This window comes from Phocoena sinus, chromosome 5 (assembly GCF_008692025.1).
Source record: "Phocoena sinus isolate mPhoSin1 chromosome 5, mPhoSin1.pri, whole genome shotgun sequence".
NCBI classification, from domain to species: Eukaryota; Metazoa; Chordata; class Mammalia; order Artiodactyla; family Phocoenidae; genus Phocoena; species Phocoena sinus.
The window spans coordinates 71,788,541-71,811,302 of record NC_045767.1 but is presented as its reverse complement, the minus strand read 5'-3'; the positions used below and the strand labels follow the sequence as shown (position 1 = coordinate 71,811,302).

The 22,762-nt window shown below is 36.8% G+C and overlaps 2 protein-coding genes and 1 long non-coding RNA gene across 3 annotated transcripts in view; 2 read left to right on the top strand and 1 right to left on the bottom strand.

Annotated features, from left to right (window-relative positions):
• The window catches only part of CORIN (corin, serine peptidase), a 222,651-nt gene extending 208,157 nt beyond the window's left edge, over window positions 1-14,494 (top strand). The window contains exon 21 of the mRNA XM_032632658.1: window positions 13,982-14,494. Coding sequence (XP_032488549.1) covers window positions 13,982-14,164 — 183 coding nt within the window. The 3' untranslated portion in view covers window positions 14,165-14,494. The remainder of the gene's footprint in view (window positions 1-13,981) is intronic.
• On the top strand, window positions 1,808-7,008 carry LOC116754228. The gene is made up of 3 exons (XR_004349999.1): window positions 1,808-1,820; window positions 6,179-6,203; window positions 6,801-7,008. It is a non-coding gene; the product is annotated as an uncharacterized LOC116754228 (long non-coding RNA).
• A 112-nt stretch (window positions 14,495-14,606) lies between the features above and the next one.
• The window catches only part of ATP10D (ATPase phospholipid transporting 10D (putative)), a 125,697-nt gene continuing 117,541 nt past the window's right edge, over window positions 14,607-22,762 (bottom strand). Inside the window, exons 22-23 of the mRNA XM_032632656.1 lie at window positions 21,486-21,673; window positions 14,607-18,371 (exon numbers count right to left, since the gene is read on the bottom strand). Of these exons, the coding sequence (XP_032488547.1) occupies window positions 18,263-18,371; window positions 21,486-21,673 (297 nt within the window). The 3' untranslated portion in view covers window positions 14,607-18,262. The remainder of the gene's footprint in view (window positions 18,372-21,485; window positions 21,674-22,762) is intronic.

The following is a 22,762-nucleotide window of genomic DNA, read 5'->3' as shown; positions in this document are numbered from 1 at the left end:
GAAGGTCCAACACAGCCACAGACATAGGCATGTTTATATCGTAATGTCTAATAGTAAACAGGTCCTGCCAACTTCTTTAGTGGTGGGAATTCCACACTGTGGATATCTTACATGCATACCAGGTGCTGTCTAACACAACCCCAGGTAGAAAACAAAACACAAAACAAACAAAAGCTACTTTTTACCAAGTCTGGAGCAAGATTATGCACCAGAACCTCTCATTACCTTCCTTAATTGCATCAACAGGTCACACTGGAAGCCATGGGTCCTTTGTTAAGGTCTAGAAATCATGGAACTCAGTATTGAAACCAAACAAACTTTGGCCTAAAGCCCAATATTATGAAGAAGAAAAGAGGACCAAAAAACCAGACAAATCGTACCTTTAGCTGTATCCCCCTTTTGTTTTGAATTGATGCTTCTCCACCTCTTGTCTTCCAACTAACAAATGTCCATCTGCCTCATTAAGCCTAGCTCAAAACCCACTCTTATGGGGACCCTGTGTTCCCCTCCGGCTGGAAGTAATCACTTATTCCTTTGAAGTCTCCTTTATTTATAGCCCTTAGATTTTGCTTTCATGTAAAGTTTTTCTCATTACCCAAGTGGAGTTTTGGCCCCTTGGGGACAAAAGTAGCTCTTGTGTAGACTGTAGCACAGAATCTTGCAAAAATTAGATGCTAAATAATTATGTGGCTAAGTTTCTGATCTGGAAGTGTAGAGATGCTGACCTGTAAATATTCCCATTTTAATCACTCTCTGGCATAATAAGTAGCTCAACCTAAATAAGTCAGTATCTTAGTATTTCTTTTATATAAGAGGAGATGAAAAAATTGTGGAATATGTCTAATAAAATGGTTTCCAGTAAATTTTGCTTAAAAATCAATTAGGCTTTCAGACAGAACAGTTTAGCCTCTTGCAAAATCTATGCTTATTAGTTAGGTTTACAGCATTGGTAAATTATGAATGCAATGTTCACCACTTCTAGGAAGGGGCATGATATATTCAAAGTCCTGAAAGGGAAAAACCTTCAACCTAGGATACTCTATCCAGCAAGATCATCATTTAGAATAGAATGAGAGATAAAGAATTTCTCAGACAAGAAAAAACAAAGAATAGAGCAACGCTAAACCTACCCTAAATGAAATATTGAAGGGTCTTCTCTAAATATTGAAGGGTCTTCTTCTTTCTCTAGAAAAGAAGCAAGAACCTATTGGAAACAAAAAATCATAATAGGAGAAGCAAATATGTAAAAGGATTGAAGATCACTTAAATAAGCCACTACATAGATTAAAAAGCAAGCAAAAAAAATTTTTTTGTAAAAGCAATTATAACTACAATTAACAGCAAAAGAATAAGTATGAAGATGTAAAATAGAACATCAAAAATCCCAAAATGTGGGAGAGTGGAGTATAAAAATGTAGATCTTTTAGAATGTGTTTGAATTTGTATGACTAGCAGTTTAAAGATATAATAATGGGTCAACATACTTGAAATCCATAGTAATCACAAATCAAAACACACAATAGGTTCACAAAAACCAGAAAGAAAGGAACTCAAGCATACTACAAAAGAAAATAATCAAACCACAAAAGGAAAAACAAAAAGAAGAAATGAACAAGGAAGAACTACAAAAACAACTGGAAAACAAGGTTTAAAATGGCAATAAGTACATACCTATCGATAATTATGTTTTAATTTTTATTTTATATTGGTGTATAGTTGATTTACCATGTTGTGTTAGTTTCAGGTATACAGCAAAGTTATACATATTCAGTTATACATATTCATATATCCATTCTTTTTCAGATTCTTTTCCCATATAGGTTATTACAGAATATTGAGTCAAGTTCCCTGTGCTATACAGTAGGTCCTTGTTGATGATCTGTTTTATATATAGTAGTGTGTATATGTTAATCTCAACCTCCTAATTTATCCACCCCCCACCCCGACCTTTCCTCTTTGGTAACCATAAGTTTGTTTTCTAAGTCTATGGGTCTATTTCTGTTTTGTAAATAAGTTCATTTGTATCATCTTTTTAGATTCCAAATATAGGTGATATCATATGATATTTGTCTTTCTCTGACTTACTTCACTTAGTATGATAATCTCCTGGTCCATCCATGTTGCTGCAAATGACATTATTTCACTCTTTTTAATGGATGAGTAATATTCCACCATATATATGTAGCACGTCTTCTTTATCCATTCCTCTGCTGAGGGGCATATAGGTTGCTTCCATGTCTTGGCTATTGTAAATAGTGCAGCAATGAACATTGGGGTGCATGTATCTTTTCAAATTATGGTTTTCTCTGGACATTTGCCCAGAAATGGGATTGCTGGATCATATGGTAGCTCTATTTTCAGTTTTTCAAGGAACCTCCATACTGTTCTCCATAGTGGTTGTACCAATTTATCTTCCCACCAACAGTGTAAGAGGGTTCCCTTTCCTCCACACCCTCTCTAGCATTTATTGTTTATAGACTTTTTGATGATAGCCATTCTGGCCAGTGTGTAGTGATACCTTATTGTAGTTTTGATTGGTATTTCTCTAATAATTAGTAATAATGAGCATCTTTTCATGTGCTTTTTGGCCATCTGTATGTATTCTTTGGAGAAATGTCTATTTAGATCTTCTGCCCATTTTTTGATTGGGGTGTTTGTTTTTTTGATATTGAGCCACATGAGCTGTTTGTATATTTTGGAGATTAATCCTTGTTGGTCGCATCATTTGCAAATATTTTTACGCATTCTGTAGGTTGTCTTTTTGTTTTGTTGATGGTTTCCTTTGCTGTGCAAAAGCTTTTAAGTTTAATTAGGTCTCATTTGTTTGTTTTTATATTCATTATTCTAGGAGGTAGATCCAAAAACATATTGCTGCGATTTATGTCAGAGTGTTCTGCCTATGTTTTCCTCTAAGAGTTTTATAGTATCTGGTCTTACATTTAGATCTTTAATCCATTTTGAGTTTGTTTTTGTGTGTGGTGTTAGAGAATATTCTAACTTCATTATTTTACATGTAGCAGTCCAGTCTTCCCAGCACCACTTATTGAAGAGACTGTCTTTTCTCCATTGTATACTCTTGCTTCCTTTGTCATATACTAATTGACCATAGGTGTGTGGGTTTATTTCTGTGCTTTCTATACTGTTCCATTGATCTATAAGCCTGTCGTTGTGCCAGTACCATACTGTTTTAATTACTGTAGTTTTATAGTATATTCTGAAGTGAGGAAGCCTAATTCCTCCAGCTCTGTTTTTCTTTCTCAAGATTGCTTTGGCTATATGGGGCCTTTTATGTTTCCATACAAATTTTAAGATTTTTTGTTCTAATTCTGTGAAAAATGCCATTGGTAATTTGATAGGGATTGCACTGAATCTATAGATTGCCTTGGGTAGTCTAGTCATTTTGACAGCGTTGATCCTTCCAGGCCAAGAACATGGTGTATCTTTCCATCTGTTTGTGTCATCTTCAATTTCTTTCACCATCATCTTATAATTTTCTGAATAGAGGTCTTTGGTCTCCTTAGGTAAGTTTATTCTGAGGTATTTTATTCTTTTCAATGCAATGGGAAATGGGATTTTTCCATAATTTCTCTTTCTGATCTTTTGTTGATAATGCATAGAAGTTCAACAGATTTCTGTGTATTAATTTTGTATCCTGAAACTTTACTGAATTCATTGATGAGCTCTAGTGGTTTTCTGGTAGCATCTTTAGAATTTTCTATGTATAGTTATTATGGCATCTGCAAACAGTGACGGTTTTACTTTTTCTTTTCCTATTTGGATTCCTTTCATTTCTTTTTCTTCTCTGATTGCCATTGCTAGGACTTCCAAAACTATGTTGAGTAAACATGGCAAGAGTAGACATCCTTGTCTTGTTCCTGATCTTAGATGACATACTTTCAGCATCTCACTGATGAGTATGATGTTAGCTGTGGGCTTGTCATATATGGCCTTTATTATGTTGAGTTATGGTCCCTCTCTGCCCACTTTCTGGGGAGCTTTTTTTTTTTTATCATAAATGGGTGTTGAATTTTGTCAAAAGATTTTTCTGCACATATTGAGATGATCGTATGGTTTTTATTCTTCAATTTGTTATTGTGGTATATCACACAGATTGATTTGTGGATATTGAGAAATCCTTGCATTTCTGGGATAATTCCCACTTGATCACAGTGTATGATCCTTTTAATGTATTGTTGGATTTGGTCTGCTAGTATTCTGGTTGAGTATTTTGGGGTCTCTGTTCAGTGATATTGGCCTGTAAGTTCCTTTTATTTATTTATTTTTTTGTGGTATCTTTGTCTGGTTTTGGTGTCAGGGTGATGGTGGCCTCATAGAATGAATTTGGGAGTGTTCCTTCCTCTGCAGTTTTTTGGAATAGTTTCAGAAGGATAGGTGTTAGCTCTTCTCTAAACGTTTGATAGAATTTGCCTGTGAAGCCATCTGGTCCTGGGCTTTTGTTTGTTGGGAGTTTTTTCATCACAGTTTCAATATCAGTACTTGTGATTGGTCTATTCATATTTTCTACTTCTTCCTGGTTCAGTCGTGGAGGATTGTACCTTTCTAAGAATTTGTCCATTTCTTCTAGGCTGTCCATTTTATTGGCATAGTTGCTTGTAGTAGTCTCTTAGGATGCTTTGTATTTCTGTGGTGTCTGGTGTAACTTCTTTTTCATTTATAATTTTGATTTAAGCCCCATACCTTTTTTTCTTGATGAGTCTAGCTAAATATCAATTTTATCTTTTCAAAGAACCAGCTTTTAGTTTCATTGATCTTTTCTGTTGTTTTCTTCATCTCTTTTTTTTTTTTTTTTTTTTTTGCGGTACGCGGGCCTCTCACCGTTGTGGCCTCTCCCGCTGCGGAGCAACAGGCTCCGGACGCGCAGGCTCAGCGGCCATGGCTCACGGGCCCAGCTGCTCCGCGGCATGTGGGATCCTCCCACACCAGGGCACGAACCCGTGTCCCCTGCATCGGCAGGCGGACCCTCAACCACTGCGCCACCAGGGAAGCCCTCTTCATCTCTTTATTTCTGTTCTAATCTTTATGATTTCTTTCCTTTTACTAACTTTGGGTTGTGTTTGTTTTCTCTTTCTCTAGTTGCTTTAGGTGTAAGGTTAGGTTGCTTATTTGAAATTTTTCTTGTTTCCTGAGGTAAGATTGTATTGCTATAAACTTCCCTCTTAGAACTGCTTTTGCTGTATCCCAAAGGTTTTGGATCATTGTGTTTTCATTTTCATTTGTCTCTAGGTATTTTTTGATTTCCTCTTTGATTCCTTCGGTGGTCCATTGGTTGTTTAGTAACATATTGTTTAGCCTCTACGTGTTTGTTTTTTTTACAGTTTTTTTTCTTGTAGTTAATATCTAATCTCATAGTGTTGTGGTCATAAAAGATGCTTGATATAATTTCAATTTTCTAAAATTTACCTAGGTTTGCTTTGTGGCCCAGCACATGATCTATCCTGGAGAATGTTCCAAGTGCACTTGAGAAGAAAGTGTATTCAACTGCTTTCAGATGGAATGCTCTCTAAATGTCAATTAAATCCACCTGGTCTAATGTGTCATTTAAGGCCTGTGTTTCCTTACGAATTTTCTGTCCGGATGATCTGTCCATTGATGTAAGTGAGGTGTTAAAGTCCCATTATTGTGTTACTGTTCATTTCTCCTTTTACAGCTGTTAGCAGTTGCCTTATGTATTGAGGTGCTCCTATGTTGGGGGCATATATATTTACAATTGTTATATCTTCTTCTTGGATTGATCCCTTGATCATTCTGTAGTGTCCTTTTGTCTCTTGTAACAGTCTTTAAAGTCTATTTTGTCTGATATGAGTATTGCTACTCCAGCTTTCTTTTGATTTCCATTTGCATGGAATAGCTTTTTCCATCCCCTCACTTTCATTCTGTATCTACCCCTAGATCTGAAGTGGGTCTCTTGTCAACAGCATATATTCAGGTCTTATTTTTGTATACATTCAGCCAGTCTGTGTCTTTTGGTTGGAGCATTTAATCCATTTACATTTAAGGTAATTATTGATATGTGTATTCTTCTTAATTGTTTATGATTTGTTTCTGTAGGTCATTTTTTCTTCCCTTCCTCTTTTGTTCTCTTCTCTTGTGATTTGATGACTATCTTTAGAGTTGTATTTGGATTGCTTTTTCTTTTTTGTGTGTGTATGTATTGTAGATTTTTGGTTTGTGGTTACCATGAGGTTTTTAAAAACTTTTTTTATTTTATATTGGAGTATAGTTGATTTACAGTGTTTTCAGTTTCAAGTGTGGGGCAAAGTGATTCAGTCAATCTAATCTTTTTCAAATTCTTTTCCCATTTAGGTCACTACAGAATATTGAGTAGAGTTCCTTGTGCTATACAGTAGGTTCTCATTAGTTATCTATTTTAAATAGTGTGTATGTTAATCCCAAACTTCCAATTTATCCCTCCCCCACAACATTTCCCCTTTAGTAACCAAAAGTTTCTTTTCTTAGTTTGTGAGTCTATTTCTGTTTTGTAAATAAGTTCATTTGTATCATTCTTCTACGATTCCGCATATAAGTGATGTCATATGATATTTGTCTTTCTCTGACTTACTTCACTTAGTATGATAATCTCAGGGTCCATCCATGTTGCTGCCAATGGCATTATTTCATTCTTTTTAATGGCTGAGTAACATTCTCTTGTATGGATATACCACATCTACTTTATGTATTAATCTGTTGATGGACATGTAGGTTGCTTCCATGTTTTGACTATTGTAAACACTGCTGCAATGAACATTATGCTGAATGTATCCTTTTGAATCAACCATGAGATTTTGATATAGCAGTCTATATGTATAAAAGATTGATTTAAGTTGCTGGTTTCTTAATTTCATATGCATTTCCAATATCCTACATTTGTATTCTCCTCTTCTCATGATTACTGGTTTTGATATACCTACAGGGAGATGATTTCCTACCTTTACTGTATGTTTGCCTTTACTGGTGAGCTTTCCCATTCATAATTTTCTTGTTTCTAATGATGGCCTTTTCTTTTCTGCCTAGAGAAGTTCCTTTAGCAGTTTGTTGGCATTTTGTTGCAAAGCTGGTTTGATGGTGCTGAATTCTCTTTCTCTTAGCTTTTGCTTGTCTGTAGAGGTTTTGATTACTCCACTGAATCTGAACAGGAGCCTTGCTGGGTAGAGTGTTCTTGGTTGTTTGTTGGTTTTTCCCTGTCATCACTTGAAATATATTATGCCAATCCCTTCTGGCTTGCAGTTTCTGCTGAAAAATCAGCTGATAACTATATGAAGATTTCCTTGTATGTTACTTGTTGCTTTTCCCTTGTTGCTTTTAATATTTTCTCTTTGTCTTTAGTTTTTGAAAATTTATTATGTGTCTTGGCATGTTCCTCCTTGGGTTTATCCTGTGTGGGCCTCTCTGTGCTTCCTGGACTTCAGTCCATGTTTCCCTTCCCATGTTAGGGAAATTTTCGGCTATTTCTTCAAATATTTTCTCAGGCCCTCTCCCTCTCTCCTGGGACCCCTATGATGCAAAAGTTGGTGCATTTAATGTTGTCTCTTAGACTGTCCTTATTTCATTTTTTTCCTTTCTTCTGTTCTGCAGCAATGATTTCCACCAATCTGTCTTCCAGCTCACTTATTTGTTCTTCTGCCTCATTTATTCTATTGATTCCTTCTAGTGTATTTTTCATTTCAATTTTTGTATTGTTCATCTGTTTGTTCTTTAAATCTCTGTTAATTATTTCTTGTATCTTCTCAGGCTGTGCCTCCATTATTTTTCCAAGATCTTGGATCACCTTTACTATCATTTCTCTGAATACTTTTTGAGGCAGATTGCCTATCTATCTCCACTTCACTTGTTCTTCTGGGGTTTTATTTTCTTGTTCCTTCGTCTGGAACATATTTCTCTGCAATCTTGTCTAACTTTCTGTGTTTGTGGCCTTCATTTCTCATGCTGCAGGTGTGTAGTTCCTCTTGCTTCTGGTGTCTACCCCCTGGTGGGTGAGGTTGGTCCAGGGGCTTGTGCAGGCTTCCTGGTGGGAGGGCCTGGTGCCTGCACACTGGTGGATGGAGCTGGTTCTTGTCCCTCTGGTGGGCAGGGCTGTTTCAAGAGGTGTGTTTAGAGGCAGCTGTGCATTCAGGATGACTTTAGGCAGCCTGTAAGTGGGGCTGTGTTGGTTGGTTGTCCTGAGGCATCCCAACACTGGACCTTGCAGGCTGTTGAGGGGGGCAGGTTTCAGTGCCAAAATGTTGACCTCCAGGAGAGCTCATGCCAATGAGTACTCCCTGGGGCCTCTGCCACCAGTGTCCTTGCCCCCAGTGAGCCAAAGCCGACCCCCACCTCCCCAGGAGACCCTCCAAGATACACAGGTAGGTCTGGCCCAGGCTCTTATTGAGTCACTTCTTTGCCCTGGATCCCAGTGCACGTGAAACCTTGTGTGTGCCCTCCAAGAGTGGAGTCTCTTTTTTCCCCAGTCCTGTGGAGCTCCTGCGCTTTGAAGGCCTTCTCATGCGCTGCTGGCCTTCAAAGCCAAATGATCTGGGCTCTCCTCCTCCTGATTCCAGATCCCCAGGCTGGAGAGCCTGATGTGGGGCTCAGAACTCACTCCTGTGGGAGAACCTCTGTGATATAATAATTATTTCCCAGTTTTTGGGTCACCCACCCAGTGCATATAGGATTTGATTTTACTGCAAATGTGCCCCTCCTACCATCTTGTTGTGGCTTCTTCTTTGTCTTTGGATGTAGAATATCTTGTTTGCTAGGTTCCAGTCTTTTCTATTGATGGTTGTTCAGTGGTTGTGATTTGGGTGTTTTTGTGAGAGGAGGTGAGCTCAATTTCTTCTACTCCACCATCTTGTCTCCTCCCATGTCAATTATTACCTTAAATGTCAATGGAGTAAATGATCCAATCAAAATACAGAATGATACACTGAATAAAAAACATGAACCTACAATATGCTGCCTAAAAATGTCTCACTTTAGGGTGAAAGACAAACACAGACTGAAAGTGAGGGGATAGAAAAAATATTTCATGAAAATGGAAATAATAAGAAAGCCGGGGTAGAAATACTTATATCAGACAAAATAGACTTTAAAACAAAGGCCATAAAGAAAGACGAAGTGTATCATATGATAAAGGGATCAATACTAAAAGAGGCTATTATACTGATTAACATATATGCACCCAATACAGGAGCACCTAAATATGTAAAAGAAATACTAATAGACATAAAGGGAGAAACTGACTGGAATACAATAATAGTAGGAGATTTTAACACCCCAGTGACATCAATGGACAGATCATCCAGACAGAAAACCAGTAAGGCAACAGTGGTCCTAAATGATACAACAGACCAGTTGTACTTGTTTTCAAGCACACATGGAACATTCTCCAGGATAGACCACATACTAGGTCACAAAACAAGCCTCAACAAATTTAGAAATCATTTCAAGCATTTTTCCTGACCACAATGGTATGAAACTATCAGAGAAAGAAAAACAGGAAAAGAGTGAATACATAGAGACTAAACGACATGCCACTAAAAAAACCAATGGATTAATGATGAAATCAAATAAGAAATCGGAAAATGAGAACAAAACCTTACAAAATCTATGGGATGCAGCAAAAGCAGCTCTAATAGGGAAGTTCATAGCAATAAGGCCTTCCTCAAGAGATAAGAAAAATCTCAAACAACCTAACCTACTAGCTAAATAAATTAGAATAATAAGAACAAAAACAAACTCACAGCAGAAGGAAGGAAATAATAAAGATTATAGAAGAAATAAAATAGAGATTAAAAAAACAATAGAAAAGATCAATAAAATCAAGACCAGGTTTTTTGAAAAGATAAACTCAACAAACTTCTAGCCAGGCCCACCAAGAAGAAAACAGAGGATCCAAATAAACAAAATAAGAAATGAAAGAGGAGAAATAACAACTAATAACACAGAAATACAAAAAAAAAAAATACTATGAAAAGTTATATGCCAACTAATTGGACAATCTAAAAGAAATGGACAAGTTTCTAGACACATACAGCTCACCAAAACAGAATCAAGATAAAACAGATAATTTAAACAGACTGAGCACTGTAAGTGAAATAGAATCTGTAAAAGAAAACAAAACAAAACTCCCTGCAAACGAAAGTCCAGGACCTGATGGCTTCACTGGGGAATTCTACCAAACATACAAAGAAAAACTTATACCTATCCTTCTCAAATTATGCCAAAAAATTGAAAAGGAGGGAAAACTCCCAGAGTCACTCCATGAAGCCACCATCACCCTGATACCAAAATCAGACAAAGACACTACAAAAAAAGAAAATTACAGGTCAATATATTTGATGAATATAGATGAAAAATGTATCAATGTAATGTGCCAGATTAACAAAAGGAAAGACAAAGCACATGATCATCTCAATAGATGCAGAGAAAACATTTGAAAAAATTCAACATCTATTCATGATAAAAATTCTCACCAAAGTGGGTACAGAGGGAACATATCTCAACATAATAAAAGCCATTTGTGACAAACCTACAGCCAACATAATAATGCTGAAAAGCTGAAAACCTTCCTGCTAAACTCAGGAACAAGACAAGGGTGCCCACTCTCACCACTTCTATTCAAAACAGTATTGGAAGTCCTAGCCACAGCAATCATACAGGAAAAAGAAATAAAAAGTATCCAAGTTGGAGGGAAAGAGAGAAAACTGTCACTATTTACAGATGACATGATACTCTATATAGAGAATCCTAAAGTCTCCACACAAAAACTATTAGAACTAATAAATGAATTCAGCAAGGTAGCAGAATACAAGATTAATATACAGAAATCTGTTGCATTTCTTTACACTGAAATATCAGAAAGAAAATTTAAAAATCCTTTTTAAAATCACATAAAAAATACCCAGGAATGAATTTAACCAATGAAGTAAAAGACCTTTATACTAAAAACTATAAAACATTGTAAAGGCAACTGAAGATGATTCAAGGAAATGGAAAGATATCCCATGCTCTTGGATTGGAAGAATTAGTATTATTAAACTGGCCATACTACCCAAAGCAATCTACAGATTTAATGCAATCCCTGTCAAAATACCATGACATTTTTTTTTACATAACTAGAACAAGTAAACCTAAAATTTACGTGGAACCACAAAAGACCCAGAATTGCCAAAGCAATCCTGAGGAAAAAGAACAAAGCTTGGAGGCATAACCCTTCCAGACTTCAGACTATACTACAAAGTTACAGTAATCAAAATAGCTTGATATTGGCACAAAGACAGACATATGGATCAATGGAACAGGACAGAGAGGCCAGAAATAAACCCAAACACTTATGGTCAATTAATCTATGACAAAGGAGGCAAGAATACAATGCAGAAAAGACAATCTCTTCAAAACATGGTGTTGGGAAAGCTGGACAGCTACATGTAAATCATACCTTATAGAAAAATAAATTCAAAGTGGTTTAAAGAACTAAATGTAAGACATACCATAAAACTTGTAGAAGATTACATAGGCAAAACATTCTCTGCCATAAATTGTAGCAAGATTTTCTTAGATCAGTCTCCCAAGGCAAAAGAAATAAAAGCAAAAATAAACAAATGGGACCTAATCAAACCTAAAGCTTTTGCACATCAAAGGAAACCATCAACAAAACAAAAAGACAACATACAGAATGGGAGGAAATATTTGCAAATGATGTGACTGACAAGGGGTTAATATCCAAAATATACAAACAGCTCATACAATTCAATATTGAAAAAACAACCCAATGGGCAGAAAACCTAAATAGACATTTCTCCAAAAACGACATATAGATGGTCAACGGGCACGTGAGAAGGTGCTTAACACCACTAATTATTAGGGAAATACATATCAAAACCATAACGAGGTATCACCTCACACTGGTCGGACTGGCTATCATCAAAAAGTCTGCAAATAATAAATGCTGGAGAGGGTGTGGAGAAAAGGGAACCAACCCTTCTACACTGTTGGTGGGAATGTAAATTGGTGTAGCCAGTATAGAAAAGAATACAGAGCGTCCTTAAGAAACTAAAAATATAGTTACCATAGGATCCAGCAATCCCTCTCCTGGGCATAATATCTGGTAAAGATGAAAACCCTAATTTGAAAAGATATATGCACCCCATTGTTCATAGCAGCACTATTTACAATAACTAAGACATAGAAACAACCCAAGTGCCCACCAACACCTGATTGGCTTAAGAAGATGTGGTACAATGGAATATTACTCAGCCAAAAAAAGAAAGAAAGAATTCCATTTGCAGCAACATGGATGGACCTAGAGAATAGTATACTTAGTGAAGTCCAAGAAAAACAAATATATGATATCACTTACATGTGAAATCTAAAAAATAATACAAATGGATCTACATATAAAATAGAAACAGACTCACAGACATGGTAAACAAACTTATAGTTACCAAAGGGGAAAGGGAGGGGGGAAGGGATAAATTAGGAGTATGGCACTAACAAACTACAATACATAAAGTAGATAAGCAACAAGGATTTACTGTATAGTGCAGGGAACTATATTCAATATCTTGTATTAACCTATAATGGAAAATAATCTGAAGAAATATGTAACTGAATCACTTTGCTGTACACCTGAAACTAACACAATATTCTAAGTCAACTAAACTTCAATTAAAAAAAACCAGATCACCACTTCTACAAAAGCATACAGCACAATCATAAAGTCAATTTTGTTTTAATAGCAGTTGTGTTCAGTAGCATTTCTAAGAAACAAGATAACCTAGTAGTTATAAAGTTGGAGTCAGGTACCAGACTGCCTGGGTTTAACTCGCTCTGCTAATGAACAAGTTATAAAACTGTGCTTCAGTTTTATCATCTCCAAAGTAGATATAAGTTATAATTATTATTATATATTTAAATAATTATATAAGGAATAACATGTAAATTATTATTATTATTAACCTGTAGGGATTTCATGAGGATTAAATGAATACAGGGAAAGTGTTTAGCAGAGCATCAATAAACATGATTTCTACTGTTCCCCGACATAACAAAGTAGGAGGATAGATGTACTTACAAGTTTGAAATTCTTGCAGGGCAAGGAGTATTTGTAAATTTCTGTCATGAGTCCACATACTTACTTATTTTCTAGGGTATCAATCCTTCTCTTTTGAGGCCATGCGGAATACATCTCTCATTCTCATCTTTTCAGATGTAGCAGACATTAGCACTTTTAAAGCCATAGTGTTTTTCTGTTAATTATATGTGGACGAAAAAACAGTAAAACTCACCTGCAACACCTAAACTTAAATATCAAGAAAGAAAACCACTACTATGCATGTGAAATAAAATGTAGGTTATAAATGTTTTACTATAATTAATTCTTATGTGGTATTTTCTGCTTAAGCATGCTAATTTTTTTCTATTAAATAGAGTAAATGGTCTTACTTAATGCATTCATTCACATAGCAAGAATCTTGAAAGTAATGAATTATTTTAGAGTATTTTTCTAGCACTTTTTGTGGGAAAACTATCCTTGAAATGTTCCATTTTGGGTATGTTCTACATTTATAAAATGGATCAAAATTAAAGAATGAAATCAAAACCATAATGAGGTATCACCGCACACTGGTCGGACTGGCTATTGAGAGACTCAGTTATGAGAGACTCAGTTCTGATACGCTAAATTAAAAAGTTTGATATTTTCATTAAGTGCAGGAAATGACAAAAAGTCCTCTGATTTCCTGGGAAAAAAGAATATAGTCCTTTCACAAGTCATTTCTATTCTTTTAAAGATCAAGATTTAAAATGTTCATTTGAAAGTTCTGTTTATGTAGTGGAAAGCTCTCAGGTTGACAATGAGAGCTTTGCTGAAATTTTTCAGGATATTGGTTAAACTGGGTTTGGCTTTATTTTACCCTCAGGATAGCATGGACACCGTGAGGTCTCTGACATACCAGTGACTAACGTCCATTGCTCTTCATTACAGGGTGACAGTGGTGGGCCTCTGGTCTGTGAGAGGCCTGGAGGACAGTGGACATTATTTGGCTTAACTTCATGGGGCTCTGTCTGCTTTTCCAAAGTCCTGGGACCTGGAGTTTATAGCAACGTGACATACTTTGTCAAATGGATTGAAAGACAAATATACATCCACGCCTTTTTCCTAAACTAATTCCAAAGATGATCAGAGACTTTTACCAGCGACACTCAGAGCAAATAGCCTTCTCGATAGTGGAAGACTTCCTGCAGAGAGCCGTGTGGAAGCACTTTCATGGACAGTAACGCTCCACAGTGCACTGCAAATGTTCACGTTTGTCTTGGTCTAATTTTATGCAGCTTTTTTGTTTTTTAATTCTATTTTTCTTTTGCATCAAGTTGAATGAAAATCTTTTAAAACCCAGAGCAAAACAGAGTTTGTTCTTTTGCCGGGCAGGCCTAACCTTAACTATAACATGAAATGATCAACTCTGGAAACAGAAGAGTGTAACAGGTTAGAGAAAGTTCCCTTTTGTCCAGTCACAAAAAGGACGTTGAGATCCAGGCTGACTAATCTTTGCCAGCTTTTGTTTCTCAAGCACAAGAGCATAATAGCAAATTACAATATTAACATCAGAGACTTGCTTTTGATTTATTAAAAGCCAAGATAATTTACATGCTTAAGTTATTTACTATTACTCTTCTAAAGTTTGCATAATGCTGAGAACTTATGAAAGACAGAGCATCCATTTAGGTAGCTGAAATAGCAAATCACATTGAGCACAAAGCTCTTTTGACATCAATATTAGCACTTGACATGCTTGGACTGCCCATTCTGAAGTTAAATCAAGATCGTAATTTTACAGAAAGTCTCCAAAGAACCTTCCTAGAGCTGGGGTTTGTTCACTGTGTATCACTTAGCCAATTGAGATTTCGACAACTAGGAATATACCTGTGGGAAATATTTCATTCTGCCTATGTGACAATGAAGTTGAGATTAAACTTTGCTATAGGAGGATTTGCTTTAGAGTAGAGAGATGCAATCTTTTCAAAAGAAAATTGCACCCCACCCGTAATTAAGTATTTTCCAGTTTTCTTGTGTTTGTCCATACCCATAAAGTCACAGAAATGTATCTGAAAGCACAGTAAAACTTTGCACGGAGAAAAACATTTTGTAATTGTCCTTGAAAGACGTTTAATTTCTGGTGTTGCCATTTCTTCCCACTGATAATTAAAACAAAAATTTAAAGATGCTTTTAAGCACTAGGCCACTTTACACACATCAATTTTGAAGTAATTAGCGGTTACAGTATTTTTTCCCTGCAAAAAACTTCAAAACACAAATCTTCACATGCACCTACTTAAATTAGCCAGGCATCCATTTTGCAACATCCAAATGCCTTTTGAACAAGTAGGATTCCCTCCACCAGCAACCTGGGCTGCCTCAGCATTCCCCAGAGACTACCTGCAATTTTATACGTGTCTTTTTTGTACTCTTTTCTGTATGTGTGCGTAGGTGACATTCGAAAAGTTGTCTTGACACTTTCCACATTATTCATCTCTTGTTCTGTAGTTTATATAAACCTATTGAGAATGTAAAATCCGGCAACCGAATTGTGGTCGCAACTGTATGAAAGTTTAAGAACATATGTCAGTTTTGTTATAGGTACGTAATGTAACAACATATGCTCAACTTATGTTCAGTGAAATATACATATTGTACTTACTTTAAGTAACCCTTAATACAAATAAAATGGTATAATCTTTTCTTTTTATGGATATAAAACATGGAGCAAGCCCCAGAAAACGGTGCCTCCCACCATTACAGTTGGCACCCAGTTTCCCACCAATCAAAATTTTCTTGTCTTATATCTCACTCCCCCAGGAACATACTCTTTTATTTTAGATGGAAGATGGCTCTTTGATTAGTCCAAAATGAGAGGTTGCTAGCAGTCTCCAATAACCCATTGAGGGTCCAAGGAAAACTTCAGCCCTGATAAGAAGGCAAGGATCTTTCATGTCTAGAGCACATTTTGGGAATCTGATCCAATTCTTTTATAAATCTTTATGGGTAAAATTGTATCTCACATGTATACTGTTAATTTTTTTTTTTTTTTTTTTTGGCTACTAGGAGCACACTTGGGCTCCCCCAAATTTGGTGAAATACACTGAATACCGAAATGCAACAGACCACATCAGCTTGGGTAACTGTGTAAAAGAGTTATTGTAGATAAGACCCTTTAAAGGCTTCATACAGATCCCGAATCTCTTTTGCCTGAGGGCCAGAAATGTTTCAGAATCCAGAATTTTAAAAAATTTAAAAAGCATAATATTACAACGTTTAGCACCCAGTATAAAATCTACTAATATTTTCATAGCAAAATATATGAATAATTACATTAAATAAATAAATAGCCTTACATCTGTTTAACACATTGAATTTGTGCCTAATTTATGAAAACTTTTTCAGTTTTCAGAGTTCTTGAGACTGGAATTGTGGATAAGAGATTGTAGACCCATAACATGAAGACTCAAGACTTTCCTCTACTCATGTGTACAGATACTTTACATCCTGGCGACTGACCTTTTCTCTTAGTCTTTTGGACTCAGTCTTTTTATCCTTAGATTCTAATCTTTTATTTGCAAGTGAATATATCTCTTAATTTTTATTTATCGGAAGATGATGATCTCAAAGAATGAATGCCAGCTGCTATGAGGATCACTGACTTTTCCATGTAAGAAAAGGTCAAAACAGTATTCTGGTAAAAGGTGTGCTTTGGGATTTTCCTTCTAAGCTCTGGTACCAATTAGTGTTGGATTTGGTGAGTATCTATAGGAGCAATGACAGCTTTTTGTATATGTTATTTATTAAACAGTTTATTTTTTAAAAATCTTAAGAAAGAAAGCTACCTCCATTAGCCATATGGGATTTTGAATATTCTAGAAATCAGTCTGTATAAAAGACCACTTGCAATAACATCAGACGGCTACAAAAAATGTCAGACCAGGACAGTAGGCAGCAGGTAGAAGATTAAGCCCTGAGCATAATACTTGAATAGTCATTAAGAAGAGCTTCATATAGACATGGAACATTAGCATGGAAATTTCATGAAGGAAATTCTGGGTGGCTGACAATTTTCAGATGGACAGATATAGACTTTTAAAAGAACTCAACAAGAATATATAATCTTAAAATAATACCTGACAGTTTTGGTAGAAACTAGTTTCTTTGTTCCAACTAAAACCAGCATACATGATTTGCAACAGCAATTAACTTTATACACATTCTTGTCCTAAAATGTATTAAAAAACAAATCTAAGAACCTCATGGAATCCTCCTGAGAACCACCTGTATTAGTGTCAGTTCCATAATATCTCATTTTTAGAGGTTGCAAAAGCAGAAAAGTTGTAGGGTATTGTAAAGACTATAAACCCTCAAATGATCTCCCTAAGACTGTTCTGAAATTGATTGTCTCATTTTGATTAGGCTATTGTCAGTTTTAGAATATGGGAAATTGACAAAGGGCCCCTAGACTCAGCTCATTTTGTATTCCTCACCTATGGCCTCTGTTTCCCAATTGAAAACATCTGCACAGAGGTATACCTCATAAAAAGTCTTCTGTTGACAGGAAGCAGAGAGAAGAACACATCTCCATGGAACTCTGGCATCCCTGCTGCCCCTTACCAGTGAAGCCTTCCACCTCAGGAGAACACTGAAATGAGCAGATAGTAAAATAAATATATGTCTCAAATGAATTCCCTTGAAAATACTTGCATGTCTAGAACAATTAAAATGCTTTTACAAAATCCAAAAAGTTTCCTAAAAGCATTTGATTCTGAATTAAATATTTCACTTCTCTAAACTCTGTTCAGGTCAAACTCTAACCTCCTTTACAAATGTCTACAAACATACAGTAAAGGTCATCACATTGGCTTTTCCAAGCCCAGTAAAATGTTCTTGTCCCTTAAGGAAAAATCCAAGTCATGCTGGTTTGGTAGAGGAACCTCCTTCAAAGGCCCTCTTCCAAACTTGAAGGACTACTTGCAACTCCAAGGAGGGTATTCTGCTCTTTTAATCCTTTGAGGGTCCAGCCATCCCTGAGGCCTTATTTTCAGAGTAGTCTGAGTCTAAAGCAGTTTCACATACAGATAAATTCCCTTGCTCAACAGCACAAGAAGTTGCCGACATCACTGCAAAGACAGCAGAAGGGTCAGAAATGGGTATTCTCTCTGACTTAACAGTGGAGTGGTCAGAATACTTAGATGTCAACTGATCCATCCTTCCAGCCCCTTTTCACTTCTTGAGAGCTTCAGTCCTGTCCTCTGCAGGCAGTCTGTCAAAGTGTTTCGCCCTCAGAATTGGAGATGGGAACAGGGATCCCTGAAGAACTCTGTATATAAACCTAGGTTACAAAAAGCATCACAGAATTACATTCACCTCAAATGCATTATGGGACACAAAAAGTACTCACCAATTAGAAAAAGTAGAAGGGTCTGATGACCCTTCTTGAGGTAAAGGGGGAGAATAAGTGAATTATAAAATGGAAAATATAACAATATTAAATTAGTATTTGTGAAATGCTGAGAAGATAGTGAGCTCCTGATTGTCAAATAAATAAAAAATAAAAACTGTAAAAGTAGAGATACCAATAGTGCTACAGCCTTAATGTTAAGTTAAATGAGATAATACATATAAAGCAGGCCAAGCATTGGCACACAGTAAGTGAGTATTTTTTTAAATGCTAGCTATTAGTTTCCTATGGCTATTGCAGCAAATCACCACAAACTTGTCCCTTTCAGTCCAAGCTGACAGTATTTATGCTGCTATAGCATTCACAAAAACCTTGTGAGTTTCCAATGTATGTTATGGGTATTTACACCATTAGATAAGAGGGTCCTCCACAGATCTTTCCTGTATATCCCATCTCCTTCCTTGGTGACTGCTGAGATGGCTAAGAGGATCCATGAGTCACATACCTAATCTCTTCAGCACTAGCAAAGGCTGTCCGGCCACACTCTGAGCCTTCTCTCCAGAGCATACTCCCAACAGCCAATCTCCTAATTTTAGCAAATTTGAAATCTGGATAGGCTGAGAATTTTCTAAATCTAGTTCCTTTGGGCTTAATAGTACTTCCCTCAGTCTGTTTTCTCTCACATTTTTCTGTAAGCAGCAAGAAGAAACCAGACCAAACCTTCAAAAGTTTGCTTAGAAAACTCCTCAGCTAAACTTTAATCCAAGTTCATCACTTACAAATTCTGCTTTCCACGTAACAGTAGAACACAATTCAGCTAAGTTTTTTGCCACTATATTGCAAAGATCCCCTTTCCTCCAATTTCCAATAACATGTTTCTCCTTTCCTTCTGAGACCTCACCAGCAGTGCCTTTAATGTTCATATTTCTAGCAACATTCTATTTATGATCATTTACGTGTTTTCCAAGATGATATGGCTCTCTCTGCCCATGCTTCCTCCTTGCTTCTGAATTTTCACCAGCAGACACTGTAATGTCCATACTTCTATTGACAGTCTGTTTAAGGGAGTCTAGTATGTTTCTATTATGTGCCTCAAAATTCTTCCAGGCTCTGCCCGTTATCTAATTTCAAAGTCTATTTCACACTTTTAGGTATCTGTTACAGCAGCACCCACCTTTCTGATACCAAAGTCTGTATTAGTTTCCTATAGCTGCTGTAACAAATTACCATAAATGTGCTGGCTTAGAATAACAAAACCTTATTCTCTCACAGTTCTGAAGGCCAAGAATTCTGAAATCAGTTTCACTGAAACAAAATCAAGGTGTTGGAAAGGCCATGCTCCCCCTGGAGGCTCTAGGGGAGAACTCATTCCTTGCTCCTTCTGGCTTGTGGTGGCTGCAGGCATTCCTTGGCTTGTGACCAAGAGATCTCTGCTACCATGGTCAAAGTGCTTTCTACTTTTCTGTCAGTGTCAAATCTCACCCTGCCTCTCTCTGATAAAGACACTTGTGGGGGCATTTTGGGCCCAGCCAGATAATCTCCCCATCTCAAGATCCTTAATCACATCTGCAAATTCCTTTTTTCGCTAAATAAATAAAACATTCACCAGGTTCCAGGGATTAGGACACAGATGTATTTTAGGGGTCAGTTTTTTCAGCTCACCACAACAATATTAGATAAAATTGTACCATTAATGCTCTTGAAGAAAAATTTCAGGCTATAACTTAATTGTTTCTTCATAAATTCTAAAAGTTGATCTTGTCAGTTTTTAATCTGAAAGCTGGTAATAACAGTGAACCCTACAGAACCATCTCAGTTTACCAGTGATATTAAGTATCCAACTGTAACCACCACAGAATGACTCAGGTGGGTTTTTCTTACGCATTTCTAGAATGGATGTCTTTCAGCAACTAAGGATTTGTGCCCATTGTGCCTTATGACTGTGTTACAGACTGGGGTTGGCAAACTTTTGTCCAATGGACCAGACAGTAAAATCTCAGGTTTTGTGAGCCAAATAGTCTCAGTTGGAACTGTTCAACTCTGCTGTTGTAGTGCAAAAGCAGCCATAGCCAATATTTAAATTAGTGAGTATGTCTATGTTCCAATAAAACTTTACAAAAACAGGCAGTGGGTCAGATTTGGCCTGTGAGCCAATTTGTCAACCCTGTTGGAGAATAATATTGAATCACCATTTGAAGTTCATATCGTGTTTAAAAAGGTAGAACAGCTATTTGCTATAGTGTTTTCAGCTAAACAGATAGATTTTATAAAACTATAAAGGGGAAGAACTCTAAAGAGTTCAAGAAATCTATAGATTAGAAACCCATGCATACTCCTTAGCCATTTCCATCCCATACAATATGAGAAATCAAGTTAAACTAAAATGGGAAAGAAACTGAAGTCAGAGAAGGGAGGTAAGTTTTCAGTGTTTATAGATCGTAGCAGAGATACGTGTCCCTCAGTACCCATTCTTCCTTTTAGAAGCCCCCAGATTTTAGCCACTCAGAGTCTACACACCCAGGTTCTAGTTAATGGGATATGACCAATGATGTGTACCACATCTGGGTCATGACAATACAAAAAAAGAATAAAAAAGAAGAAAGATGGAAAGCTGCATGCCTTCCATCTTCTCTTTCTCCCTCCTGCAGGCGGAGATGCAGGGATGCAGGGACCCAGGGCCTGGATGTGCTGGTGGTGAGTCATCTTTACTCACGCAGATGAGGGCAACGCCCTTGGGAGACGGCAGAAGAAAAAGAGGAAAGGAAAGGATCTAGGTCCTCGAATACCTTTGTGAAGCAAAGTTGCCCTATCCCTGTGGACTATCAACCAGACTAGGATTTTCCTTGAGAGAGAAATAAATTTTTTCATTTGCTTAAGCCACTTCTGTTCCCTGGCAAAGGAGTTAAAACCAATACTTTAACTAGTACAGACTGACTCTTTTCCACTACTAAACAGGATGGTCTACTGTCTATTCTTAGCAGTCGCTTGATGAATTCTAAGCCTGTGACTTCACTTACTCTCTTGATGATAAAATAAACACCATACCTGGGCAGAAGAGCAACACAGGTTGTGAGAACACAAACTAAGTAGAACACTGGATCCAGCATGTGCTCCTGCATAATCCAATAGGGGTTGGATGGTGGGTTGCAAGTTACACACATGGCTCCAAAAACCAAGGCAAAGAAAAAATAAGACAAGATGCTCCCAACGATGACCAGCATGTGGATCCACGTCTGCAAGATAAGAAAAGCAGAGGAGATGAACACGCTCTGATAACTGCAGCCTGGCAAAATCTGCTGTTGAAGAGACATCATATTCCAAGCAGTGGGTGAATGGTGTAACAAACCTTAGTGAACAAAACACAAAATATTGAAGCGAGAAGGCAAGAGCACCCTTTGTGAATCGCAACACAAAATATTGAAGCGAGAAGGCAAGAGCACCCTTTGTGAATCGCTCATACCAGTGTTTAAGTTCTATAAAACTATGTCAAATACCAAAAAGTAACTCTGGTGCCTAGTTTACTTTGTATTGTCCATGCACCATGAGGTGTTAGGATTTTCTCCTTATTTTTCCATATAGTCACTTACTGGTCTACTTCTTCTGTAAGATAATAGCTTAATCCAGTGAACCTCAAACTTTATCCATTTAAGTAGGTGGTAGACATTACTGTTGCTCACCAATATTCTCATTCTCTTCCTCTAATAAGCACTTGGGAGGATTGCATTTCCCCACCCCCTTGAAATTAAGCATGGCCACATGTCTTGCTTTGACTGATGAAACGTGAATGGAAGGGATGTGCAAAACTTTCTGGTTAGAAGCATGGAAGAGCTGGTGTGCAATTCTCCATACTGTCTCCTTTCCTTCCACGTTTGACCAAGAAGTTCTTCTTGGGGATAATTCCAGGTGCTACAGCTACGAGACACAGCTTGGGTCACTGAGCCACCTCTCAGAGGATAATTTCTCTAGAGCTGTCTGGAACCTTAGTAACTTTACATGAGCAAGAAATAAATCTCTGTATATCACACTATAACCTATCCACCTTCATATCTACATAGAGCTTGCATTATTATTTTTTTTAATTTTTCTGTAAACTGGCTATCTAATTAAGTAAGTTTATTTACAAAGAAAAGCAGATCACTACCTTAAATGTAATATCAGCATTACCTGTCATAACAGTGATGAGTCTGGGGTCTGATCTGTCTTTGTTACAAAGGGAAATTAGCAACAGTTATCGTGAGAAAAAGTAACAGCTCCAAACAGAATTCTTCTTTGACATAATCTGAAGTATGAGAGAATCACCTTCATGTTGTACAGTAGTCAGT